General features: G+C 40.6%; 1 protein-coding gene across 3 annotated transcripts in view; it reads left to right on the forward strand.

Annotated features, from left to right (window-relative positions):
• The window catches only part of pparab (peroxisome proliferator-activated receptor alpha b), a 62,579-nt gene that overhangs the window by 34,185 nt on the left and 15,522 nt on the right, over positions 1-12,872 (forward strand). For all 3 annotated transcript variants that reach the window (XM_022206528.2, XM_022206530.2, XM_022206531.2), the window contains 2 exons: positions 9,153-9,401; positions 11,394-11,557. In XM_022206528.2, the coding sequence (XP_022062220.1) occupies positions 9,194-9,401; positions 11,394-11,557 (372 nt within the window). In that variant the 5' untranslated portion in view covers positions 9,153-9,193. The remainder of the gene's footprint in view (positions 1-9,152; positions 9,402-11,393; positions 11,558-12,872) is intronic.

Raw genomic sequence — 12,872 nt, forward strand, 5'->3', positions numbered from 1 at the left:
CAGCTCGATGTTGTTCTCATCTCAGTTTTAGTGATTTCTGCACTCAGGCACTCCACACTCTATTGTTTTTCAGCTATGCAGAAACTCCTTTAAAGGTATTGTGTGGACTTATGGAACTCCTACAGCAGTACGGAGAAGTTTTTCTGTCAGTGGATCTCTGTTTTGTCTCGTGCACACAAATCAAGATTGACATGCATGGTCAGATGAATGAAGTCACCGATTTACAGGCGGTGGTAATGCACCAAGAAACACAGCAATGTACCAGCAAAGACAGGGCAGGAGAAGACTGCTTGCTGCTGAAAACAGAAGTAAAGAATGCAGGATTCAGACTGTTTTTTTTTTTTTTGAAGGGGAAATTGCATTCATCACGTTTGTTAAACCTCAACTATACACAGTGTATCTTGGCGAGTAACAGTGTGATGTAAATATAAGTTTTGTTTTTTCGTCAGAAAAACCCACAGGCTACCTATTAAAACCATTTTGGAAAGTTCTTAAGCAAAGATGAAGGTAGCATGAGAGAAGGTTTTATGGCTGCCCTTTCTGGTGGCTTACTGTAGTAGAGATACAGCTATCAATCAGTTTGACTTAAGCCTCATGTTGTCCTTACCAAAAAAATGTTGTTGCCTTGTCTGAAAAAAGTCCAAGAAGTCAGAAAAAATTTCCCCAAATTTGTAAAAAATTGCAAAATCTTCAGGAAGAAAATTCCTCAAAAGTTTCCCTCAAAATTTTTATTTTTTTAAAATAAAAAATCCCCAAATTTGACAGCAAAATTCACTGGATTTTGGTAGATTTTTTCTGATTCTGATTTTTTTTTTTTTACACATTTTTAAAACTTTAAAACGGGTCAATTTGACCCGCAGGACAACAAGAGGGTTAAAATGCCAAATTCCCATGCAGCGTGGTGTCAATGCACTATACAGTGAAAGGGAATACATGGGATAAAACATACAATAACCACATAAAAAACACAAATACAACAACCACATGAAGATAATGCTCCTGACTAACTTCTGACTGTAATGATGTAACCAAAGGCATTCAGTCTCGGTTCAAAGATTTCATCTGAATGCGCTTCTTTTAACATGTTATAGGAGGCAGGTGCAGAAATAACAGCCTTGGCAAGCATAAAAAGAAACCACCAGACACTTGCACTGACAGAGTGAACAGGGTGTGCTGGTGTATATGCTACAATTATCACTATTATGCAGGTAAATAAGTATTTGGACAGTCATGCAATTTTCAGAATTTTGCTCTCTACACTACTGCAATGAATTGAATATTAAGCCATCCTGGTGTGGCTGAAGTGCAGGCTTTGAGCTTTATTTCAAGGGCTTTAGCAAAAGTACACCATTGCACATGTAGGATTTACAGCTATGTTGTATACAGTCCTCCCATTTCCACATGCTTTAAAGTAATTGGACAATTGACTGATAAGCAGTTTTAGGGCCAGGTGGGGCCTAGTTCCTTATTATTTTGTGACAAATTAAGGAGATTAAAGGTCGGCAATCGCTGCAGAGTGTTGAATTTATATTTGATGGCTGTTTTATAGTCTGACGAAGTGTTGATGCAATTGAAGGAGGCCATCATTAGGCTGAGAAAACAAACAGATCTATCAAATTGATAGCAGAAACTACAGGAAGGGCCATCAACAGTTTGGCAAATTCTTGTATATTGTCACAGATTTTCTTCCTCGCCAATGAAGAATGTCTTCACAACATCTAGCCAAGTATAAAAAGGTAGGTGTAGCATTTTCAAAGTCTGCAATCAAGACTTAAGATGCCTTCATGAACGAAAACTTTAGAGAGTTTACTTCAAGATGAAGAAACTTTCGGAGAAAACATGAGCCTGCTTAGTTCTGAAACAAGATTCTTTAAAACCAAGATTACTTGTACTTGAATTATGAGCACTAAAGTGCATGGAGGAGAAAAGCTGAAACATACATTATATCTGTCAAACATGGTGGTGTGGAATCAGTGTTATGGTACGGATGTGTATAGCTGCCAAGGTCACTGGTGTGAGACTTCTGGTAAAAGTAACAGGATGGATTCTGAAGTGTATTCAGCTCTAGTTTCTGCTCAGATTCAGTCATTGACTACACTGTACTAATGGATTATGACCCAAAATATACCACAAAGGTCACTGGAGAGCTTCTTAAGACAAAGAACTGGAATGTTCTTGAATGGTTGTGTCAGTCACCTGACCTCAACCCAACTGAGCTGCTTTTCATTTCCTGATGACAAAACTGAAGGCAGAAAGACCCACAAATAAGAAGCAACTGAAGGCGGTTGCTGTAAGGGCAGTTTGGTATTTGGTGATGGTTATGGGTTGCAGACTTCAGGCATTCATTGACTGGGGAGTTACATTAAGGCAAAGGAAGAAGAATTGCAATAATTAAGTCGAGAAAATACCAATGCATTACTGCTTACAGCATTATGCAGTGATAGAGTAGGTCTCAAACCATTTCTTTGTAATAGTGATTGGAGACTTCAATGTCAGGTGAGAATCAAAAAGGTTTCTGAAGCTTTTGACGATGAGCTTTCAGAAATAATATAAACATCAATTTCACCACTCCAGCTCTAGCAGAAATACCAGATTTGGCTGGTCTGACAACTTAAATACTTATGTTTTAACAGCATGTGACTTGTCGTTTTTTGTTAATCTGTGGATTTGTCAATAAATTATTTCCCAAAAAATGCCCACTGAAAGTTACAAAAGTCAAAAACTAAATTATGTTCACTACAACTTCAAGGTAAAGATTTGCTGGTCGCATTCCTTAAACAGTTAATCAGTAATAACATCAGTTATCAGTACTGTGTCCGTCTGCCATTCAGCACATTCATTGTTACAGAGTTACTTCTTGATACCAGAAAAGCATCGTTAAATGCAGTACATGGAGCACAACAATAAATCATAAAAACATCAAGATAAGTGGTACAGGTTATAGCCCACAGATGACTCAGTAGGGCGCTGTATGGTGTCGTCAGACTGGGTGAATACATACATGTCTCGATTGCTGTCTTGTTAACTCAGCCATACATCTGTCAAGTGGTAAAAGCAGCTGGAAAGGATTAAAGCAGTTTCTCCACTCTGAAATTTATCGTTTGCATTTAGTGTGGGAGGTTTTGTAATGGTGGCCTGCTTGATCCTTGTGACTGATTTGGAAACAAGTAGAGAGTGGCAGCCAGGAACCCAGTATTTGGCACAGAATTGAGGTGTTGCTTAAGGACAGTGTTGCTTGCTATTGGCAATTTTAACTCCAAGTAACAGTGGAGGTCAAGCCTGCCATTAGTTCAGCTGTCAGTTCATTTAACGCACTGGAGTACCTGGTTAAGCCATGGATATACTGCAGGTCAAGGTTGTACAGCAACTGTGTATTTCTCCATGGGACCTCACTATTTCTGATGCATAAGACGCCCTCTAAAGCAGCAAAAATAGATTATAGTATTTTATAAATACTACTTGCTCCAATCTCCTGCTGTTCCCTCCTTTTGTTATACTGCTCTGAGCCAAAGTTGTCCCATGAAATTAGTTTATTGTGAATCATGTCTTATAACACAGTTGCTCGATGACTTTATTTCTCAGTGCTTCCAGCATGTGATATTATTGCCTTTCAGTCCTTACAGGTTATTGGATACTAATATTGATCCACTATTATGGTGTTAAAAGCTTATGGTATCATAAAGTAAACCTAAAAGTACCTCATCCCTTATGAGAGAAAACACAAATGGGGATAGCAGCAGTGATTCAGTGACAGACTTGTGAAACATATAAATGTTACAAACCAAACCTCAAATAAAGTGCTTGAGATATTAGAAAGCTACAAAGACAAAACCCTTTCTGCATTCACTCAACACACCACAATCTATGAGTTTGAATTTTTGACACTTTGTGTGTTGTGGCACCTTCTTCAGAATCTGCGACCACGGGTAGTGGTTGCTTCCACGTCAAAAAGTTGTTTTTGTTTTCATATGGAGAATGTCACCACGTACTATTATGTGCTTGTTTTCACTCCACAACACAGGTACACTTTCCACCACGTAATGACGTGCTATAAACAGCCAGAGTGAAGGGTCAGGTCATCATAGACCTTTGAGGTAACGTGATACGTTGTCATTTTGCGCCGTCTGGTCATGTTGTATGGGCTCATCGTCTGTGAGCATGTATGAACATTTATTCTTTTGACACTGAACACGCTGTCAATGCAGAGGTCAGAGTCCACCAGGGTTTATGCAACTTACTGTTTTATTTCTCAACTCAGTACAGAAGTGGATGCTGAATGTGCTGACAGCCGAGGCAACAGCTCATCTTGAGTAACTCTTAAAACAACAAATCACATCTCCTGTCCATTTCCAAAAGAATGACAAAGAATGATGTGGCAGTAAACGAATCTGACAAACATCTCTCAATCTTGCACTATTTAGCCCACTGAGGCCAAATCATCTGTCAGTATAATTAAACAAAGATGACAAGTTCTTAAAGTGCACCTAAAAAATGAAACTCTGCATTTAAAACTCCATTACCACTTTGCAAAAATATACTGTAACTTTGCCAAAAATATTGCACTCTTCGTACATATATTAAGCCTACATTACAACTAATGTACAACTCAGCAAGATTCAAGAGTTTGTTGGACGTTTTGGTGGAAAATTGATAGTAATGCCACCAAATATTATAAACATGTCATGCCTTTGAAATTAGTCATGAAAAATATCAAATATACAGCACATGATTTAATATTTAGCTGTTTTTCAAAGTGTGGCTGTTCTAATCTAAAAATAGCAGCTAACGTTTGATTTATGCGGCACATAAAACAGTCACTGACTTTGAAATCAGGAGGTAAATGACCTAATAAGAGGATGATTTGTTTGCCATCATATGGCTCATCTATCACACAGCTAAAGTCCAATGTCAATCACTTCCATGGCCTGTACTTTGGTCAATCTCCATAACGATAACAGGGCGCCGACCAGCATATCAGCCCAGAGTGATAAGGGTTCACTCGAGTGTTTACACTGCAGGCATGGTCGAGACTGAGCTCATAGAATGAACTCTTCAAACAAATGGACACGCTGGTGGGACTGCCCCATCAGCCCACGCACCTTCTCTATGACCACCGTTATGCCCCCTGGAACCCTTCTTCTTACAGGCCTGTCAGCACTCAGGCCACAAGACGGATGGATCAAACATTAACCTGTGGTGCACGCTCTGTCTCTCAAACATGCACGCACACATACACTGATCATGCAAACTCTCAGAAAGAGCTTGATGTCATGTTGTCAGGGACCAATGCTGCATGGAAGACGTCAAGTTTTTGGATAAGGAAGGTAGGGCGGTAGTGTTCTGTTTACTGAAGTTATTATTAGGTTTTCATCTTTTGCAAACTGTACTTAGTGACAGCCGTTGGAAAACCACATTTTATAGATTGCTGATTTTATTCCAGCACCACTGATAAATATGCGAGGAGTTTGTTTGTCTTCAATGCCTTTGTTGTCAAGCTGCTTTTTATTGCACTTGGAAATAGTGCAGTATTGTTCGTAATGTTTTTTCCATGCCTTGTTGAGACAGGCCCATACACACCTCTAATGTCTAGGTCTGCTACCTGCTTTATCTGTGTTTTCTTGTCATCACACCCTGTTATGTTTGCTGTCCTCATTCCTGTTGGGTTTGGAAAGCTTCAAGCTTTATTGGATTCTTCTGAGACAATAGTTAGTCACAGAGACTGCATGACTTTACCCTCTTAGCAATCAGCTGTGGTCAGACAAGTTATACAATATATGTCAGGAGATCGGATAACGTTATCCCTGTAAGTGATAGATGTCACCATGGAGGCAGCACAGGGGAGTGTTAGTTCATTTTCTTAAAAGATCTCAGATGGCTAAGATGTCCTTTCCTGTGGGGAGACTAAGAAGCTGTCTGGGTCATGTTCAAAGGATGTTTATCTGCTTCAGCCAGAGCTTACTAGCTGTTTCATGGCCTGTCTGGTTAATGCGGGACTTGACTGCATTGAGCATAATGTGGGGGGCTGGGTGGCCATGCTAAGCAGGAATCCATCAGACTGTATGGATTATTTATGCTCCACTCGCACATACAGCCATGTGATCACTGGTTTAGACTGCTAGTACACATTTAACCTATTTTTGCAGCAAACCAAAATGGTATTTATTGATTTGAATGTGAAATAGATTGCAGCCATCTTCACATGCCTGTTGCCTGCCCTCTGCTTCTGACTTCAAAGCCTGATTTGTGTGTCGGCATTGTCATGGCATTGTCATGGTGACCTTACTGGTTTTTTTGTAGCCCCCCTCATCCTATTTTGGGCGCTAACGCACACAAACACATATGACCTTGCTCATCTTCCACTCAGCGTGCATAGTGCCCTCCGCAGGCTCGGTTGAGTGAGCACAAGAGAGGTCTTGACCTATGAGACAAAGGCTTGCTGTTACCGTAGGAACTGCTGTTTTCTTTTTCTCTCTGCCTCACTTGCTCACTCTGTCTCACACTGCTGGTAAAGACTCTGTAATGTAGCTTAACTGACATACCTCTCCACCCCCCATGTCGCTCTCTGTCTTTCTCTATCTCAATCCACTAGGCCTGTGCAGTCTGCAGCTAATCCGCTCTGTGTGTTTACATTCTTATGGACTGTATGTTGGTGGCAACACGAGGTTAGCTTGGTCCATCACTTCATAACTGCTGGTTGGGAGGTCATGAGTTCAGTGAAGGACTTGTGTTTTGTATGTTATTTAAATAGGAAGTCATGCATGCTCTGGGAGTGTTGATACAAAATGTTGTCCTCAAGTCCACTTTACATTGATTTATATCTGAACTGTGCAAGACCTTTACAACCACAAATTTGTCTCATCTTACCACTCAATTACATGTGCAGGTTAATGGAGTTTTGTGTGAATAGATACTATAGATGTTTGCTAAGCTGTAGGCAAAAAGCTTCTGTATTTTTCCCCTTGAAGAAATAAGATAATGAGACAGTGCTGAGTGAAGTGAGTGTATGAAACAGGATGTCCTCAAAAGGAAGACCTGAGGGTCAGGAGCTAGAGGCTGAATGCTAAAAAGGTTTACTTTGTGCTAGCAGAGCTAACACTGCCTCCATTCAGAATTACAAGTATATTGTAGAGTGAGTAGCTCAGTAAAGCGGCCTGCTGACATGCCAGGCCTCTTTTCATGTAGAGTAGTGTTTTTAACGGGTGGGAATCTCGAGGTTGTTCACTATCAGACACCATGTAGTTCCTCTGGGCTTGATGATAAATTCATTGCTTTTTGATTTCTGTTAACCTTAAAACAGTGTCATGACCCTTTTTTATCATTAGCTGTACAGTTATCAGTCTTCAAAATATATTAGAATGTCTTTCCTATGCCAGTAAAGACAGTGTTTCCAAAACTCCTATTCTTCACGTGCTAAAGCACATACCTTGTTGCTATCAAGCTTCCTCTAATATATTTGCAAAAGCTTAGTGTGTTGATGAACTGGTTTCCTATGCACAAGCGCCTAGATTTATTGCGTTATTTTCCCAGGTCTCTCATGTGCAGTTAAAACATCTATAAACTAATCAGCAAACAAGATTAAAGCAGTATGAATCCTTACTTTGCTCTACAACAATTTTGAAATGCTGAATGTCGGGTCCAATTATCAGCCAGGTTTATAGTCAGTCAATCCTTTCACTGAATGAAAAACTATATGCAAATGACCTATAGTTAGCTGCTTCAATGTTGTACCATTTTTTTCTGTCATTAGATCTTTCAAATAGATGCACAGGGAGTACTGAGGACAGAAAGTTTTTGATCATGCATTCTCTCTCTCTTCTTAAATAGTCAACAGTACATTTCACACGTAGGGCAAATTAAGGTGAAACTAAAGGCGGTCGTGTTGAGGTATGGAATGGCTCAGAACAACTAGCAGCTGCTGTCTTATAGTCCTATACCCCCCCGTCCCCCCCCGTCCCCCCCGTCCCAGTTTACATGAGTATGTATGAAGTTAGAATATGCGATATAAAGTCCATTTCTTCCGCCACTCTTAAGCTTAGCCAGAGACTCACCCTCACTTCCTAATGTACTTTCCTGTGTACCTCATAGCTCCCCCAGTTTCCACTGTGCAATTCAGCAAAATTTCATCCGCCTACTGTACATGCCAGCATGTTTCTTGCAGCCCACCCCAGACCCAACCTTCATTCACATCACAGCTTTAGCCAGCCCAGTGACCTACATTCATACCTCCACATGTCTGTGCCTTACTCTGTCCCGGTGTCCCCGGTCCTATTCTTTCTGCGGCTCTATGAAATTTGTGTGACTACGGTTACTGTACTTGGAGTGAGTAGCATATAGGAGTGGAAGATCCTGTATTATGTCATAAAATACTCCACATCCTTTACGGCCTGTTGAACAACGTACATCGCCTGGTGATGTATGCAGTTCAGAAGGTCACACAAGAATCATGTGCAATGAAGGGTAACGGAATATATTCTGTTGTGTTGATGCTGACTGAAACATCTCAATAGCTTTTGGATGACTTGCGCGACAGTTTATTATAGACATTCGTGGTGCCCAGAGGATGAATCCTTAGAAGCTGGATGATCTTCTCACTATTCTTCTTGTGCCACCAGCAGGTCAAAACATTAATTTATGTAATGAGACATCACAAAATCCTCAAGATTGATGGGTAGCAAACAGACATTCATGGCTGATGGATGATATATCCTGAGATCCTCTAGTGCCACGATGAGATTCACGTTTGTAACCGTGAGTTACCACAAACAACTTTTGGGTGGATTGCTATGAGTTTCATACAGATATTCATCTACTACCTCTAACTTTGCTTTAAGCGTGATCATCAGGTCAGCCTTTTAAAACGTTTGAAGTAAAGACAGTGTGAGTATGTTAAACTAAGAGGATTCACATGGTAAACGCATGGAGTAAACTTTAGCATGTTAGCAGTGCCAATGTGAGCATGTTGGCAAGCTGACAATAGTATTTGATACAAAGCACTGCCGTATGCAAGTTCAACCGTTAGACTTGGAATCTCTTGAATTTATGAGGTGAAAATAGAAATCATGTTGTCTTCCTCTGTCTGCCTGTTGATACTTTCAAGTCACCTCTTTGACCTCTGTTTTTCTCTCTACCCTCCCCCTATGCCTGGTCTCCAGTCTGATGAGTGAGAGTGCTGCCAGCCCGCTCCTCCACCACGATGGTCGACATGGAGAGCCACTACCATCCCCCTTCTCCCCTGGAGGACACAGTGCTGGACAGCCCTCTGTGTGCTGATGATGATTTCCTGGGTGGCATGGAGGAGCTCCAGGACATCTCCCAATCCATCAACGACGATGCCCTAAGCTCCTTTGATGTCCCTGAATACCAGTCCTCCAGCAATGGCTCAGAAGGTTCTACTGTCCTAGGTATTTATATGTATAAAAAAGTTCTCGTTTTTCCTTAGGTCTTTAATATAGTCCAGTGACAATGCGGGATTTGCTCCCACACACTCATTTCACTGTTTCAAAGTCCTCACAGCAACTCAATATAAAGTCCTTTCCTTCCCTGTTGTTGCCAGAGTGGGACTCCCTCAGTTTGGTCCCTTAATCCCTAATTTGCTCCAACTGAATGTTCAGAGAGGACAGACACTTTGGCTATTTTTTCCACTTGCCTTATCCTGCAACAAGGTTGTCCTGCAGCCCTTCCTATCCTCAGATTGTTGATTAACCCACTTTTTTAGGCGTTTGGGCAATGAGTCCTTTGATTGATTTGTGTATCATTTTCTGTCTCTGACTGGGTTCCATGATTCATTTCCTTTCCAATTTCCTGCCCATTTTTTTTTTCAGTATTTCCTCCTTCTCTCACCTTAGTTTCCTCTTATCTTCTGCACTCCCTAGTTAGACCTCTCTTACTTCCTACAACCCTTCTCCTCGCCCCATGTCCGAAGAGGAATTCATACATTCCTCAGCCACCACGCACAACCTCTCAGGAAACATCCACTTTGCTGCTGAGTTTCCTCCTGAATAGACACTGACGTCTGGTAAATTTATGCACCAGTAAAATTATGCAACCAGTGAAGAAGTCGTGAAACATAAACATTTAATGGGAGAATGGATGGTGTGAGTGTTGGAGGAAGAAGAAAAGAGTGTGAGGAAGGCACCGCAGAAACATTTAATGATGTAATGGAAAAGTCCGTGAGAGTGGGTTTAGGATTTATGGGTGTTTAGAAGTGCAGAGATAGTGAGAGACAGACGCAACACTGACATGCTTTTCATGTCTACACTCAGTTGAAACATGTGCACTTGCACCAGACAGGAACACAGCTCCCTGCCAAATGCTGCTTATCCCTGTTCTGGCGTCGCTCACCTGAACTCATGTGGCTTGACTTAGTGCCACTGTTTTGTACCGTTTTCTCTATGCTATTTGTGTTCCAAGCAAGTTCTACCAACCATGTTCCCTCATAAGTTGGAAATAGAAAACTGCTGGCAACCCACGGCACATCCTGTGACCTGTCATCCACGAGGAAGCTTAGTAATACTACTACATGACACTGTTACACATTTGCTAGGCAGCACACCACAGACGTCATGTTAATATCGCTGAATAAATAGTTGCTGTGATGGAACAGACTGTCTTTGTTGGAGGCTAAGAGGTCAAACTGTACTTGAATTTCACTAGTTCTTTGCCAGAGGGAGATGAGATGAAATAGTAGAGGTTCCTTCATTACTGCAGATTATGGTTTTTATTTTTACTTCAAATCTCTCGACATGATAAGTCAATTTGTTGTCTGATAGTGGTAACAAGACCAACTTGTATCCTATATTATGTGGGCCAAAACAATAGGGGAATAACTGGCATGCTTGTCTAAATGTATTAAATTGTGTGCACCTTGTATGAAATACAGAAGTGAACTTTAGTGAAGCTTCACTAAAAATGAGGATGATGGCAGGTGTTTGATTAGAATTAACTAGTGTTAAAGAGTGTTTGTAGCTGTTGCGTCATCATAGAGATCCTTAAATAAATGAAAACAACAGTGCACACTTAGATGGTCTTTCTTGAAATGCTCCACAGCTGCACGATCCAAAGATGTCAGAATTAAAGATATAAAGAATGAAACTTCCTGTATACTTTCTCATCTTCATGCAACTGATCAGCCACTGTCTGAACTGGGTATGCTAATCGGATTATCAGTTCTGGAAGACGACTCGCCAGCACAGTGTTAGATGTGGGATGAATTTTTAGAAACAGATCCTTAAAGTTGATTTAACATGGCTGAATAATCTTCTCTTCCTTACTGTTTAAATTCAAATTATGATAATATCTTCAACAGACTTGTCACTTTACTGACTATCCATTTAGCAGTAACAGTAATCAGGGTCAGGGTCACATTTAACCACCCACATGCTTGTGTTCTGTAGATGCCCTGACACCAGCATCCAGCCCATCGTCAGTGGTTTATGGGATGGCAACGAGCCAAGACGAGTTCTCATCTTCCTCCTCATCACTCAATCTGGAGTGCCGAGTGTGTGCTGACCGCGCCTCGGGCTACCACTACGGAGTCCACGCCTGTGAGGGCTGCAAGGTGAGCCGAAAACTGAATGTATACATTACGCAGTGAACTTAGTACTTCTGTCTGTATTTGAGATGTCGGAGAATGCTTGACCAATGAAGGCATTGAAGAATGAGCAAATGGCCTCCCCTGATCTCCCTTGTCACCTCATCTTAAACCATGTATTACTCACTTACTTTCTCTTTTGGTTGAAGTTCTGTCAATATCCACTCCTTCTTCCTCGCATGCATATTAACCAGATTCTAACAATACAGTAAATCATAATTTAAGGTATAACTCTGAGAAAGTAGGACATGCCGAACCCAGAGGCAGCGTGTCTTGTGACTAATGGTAACTCCTAAAAGCGTAAAAAAAAAAATCAAGCTCGGCCTTCACACGTGGTGGTTCAATAATCTTTTAGTTAATTGTTTACCAGTTGTGTTGAAGAACAACCCAAGGCTGTTTTAAAGAGGCACCAAAGGACAAAGATAGCGTAACTTGAGGTGTTAGTCCTTATGTTTTTCAGCCTATGTTGATGTGCCAGCTTTGTTTTGTCTGCTTTTATATTTTGTTTCTTTTGCATTTCTTTATTTTCTGTCTATATGTAGTTACTCATGGGGGGAAAAATATGTAAAAATAGCCACTGAAAAAAGAAACCATCCGAGACCTCCCCTCTGTGAATACAATATGTTCCAACTAAATGTGTCGGTCACGAAAGGGAGCATGAATTTCCAGAAGCAAAACTTAAATTCAGTCTGAGTAGCAGCTCACTGGGGTGTGCAACTGTGTAGTAGTGTAATTATTGTTTCTTGGTTTTTCACGTAGTTTCAGTATATGGTTATATACATTAGTATGTGCATTACTGTGCATCCATGCATCAAATTCAGAAGTATCAACATTAGAGGTCTTGGCCGGCCAACAAAGAGTTGCTTCATTTATGCTGGGTGACATTGTAAAGTTGTAAAATGAGCAAGCAACAGCTTATCAGAAAAGTCAAGGTTAATTTATTGAGCTTAACACCTGCCTTTAGAAGCGAATTATGTCAAAGTGCATCTGTTAGAAGTGGCCTAACATAACTTCAATCAGCTGAAGTTAGAATTTTTTAAACAAAGAAAAGAAATACCGTAGTATTCTCTGTTGCCCTTATGAACCATTGTGCGCCTTATTTGGTAAAATTACGTGTTTCATTTGTTGTTGACTTCTCTTTAAGCTGGAAAATATTGTTGATTGTCACATTGAGAAGAAACAGAACCCTGATAACCCTTATAACTGTGTGCAGAGTGACTGTGAATGATGGGAAATAAAGGATTAAGTCGTTGATGAAACGCCTAAAAACAAATTTCTGTCT

Source organism: Acanthochromis polyacanthus, chromosome 8 (genome assembly GCF_021347895.1).
Source record: "Acanthochromis polyacanthus isolate Apoly-LR-REF ecotype Palm Island chromosome 8, KAUST_Apoly_ChrSc, whole genome shotgun sequence".
NCBI classification, from domain to species: Eukaryota; Metazoa; Chordata; class Actinopteri; family Pomacentridae; genus Acanthochromis; species Acanthochromis polyacanthus.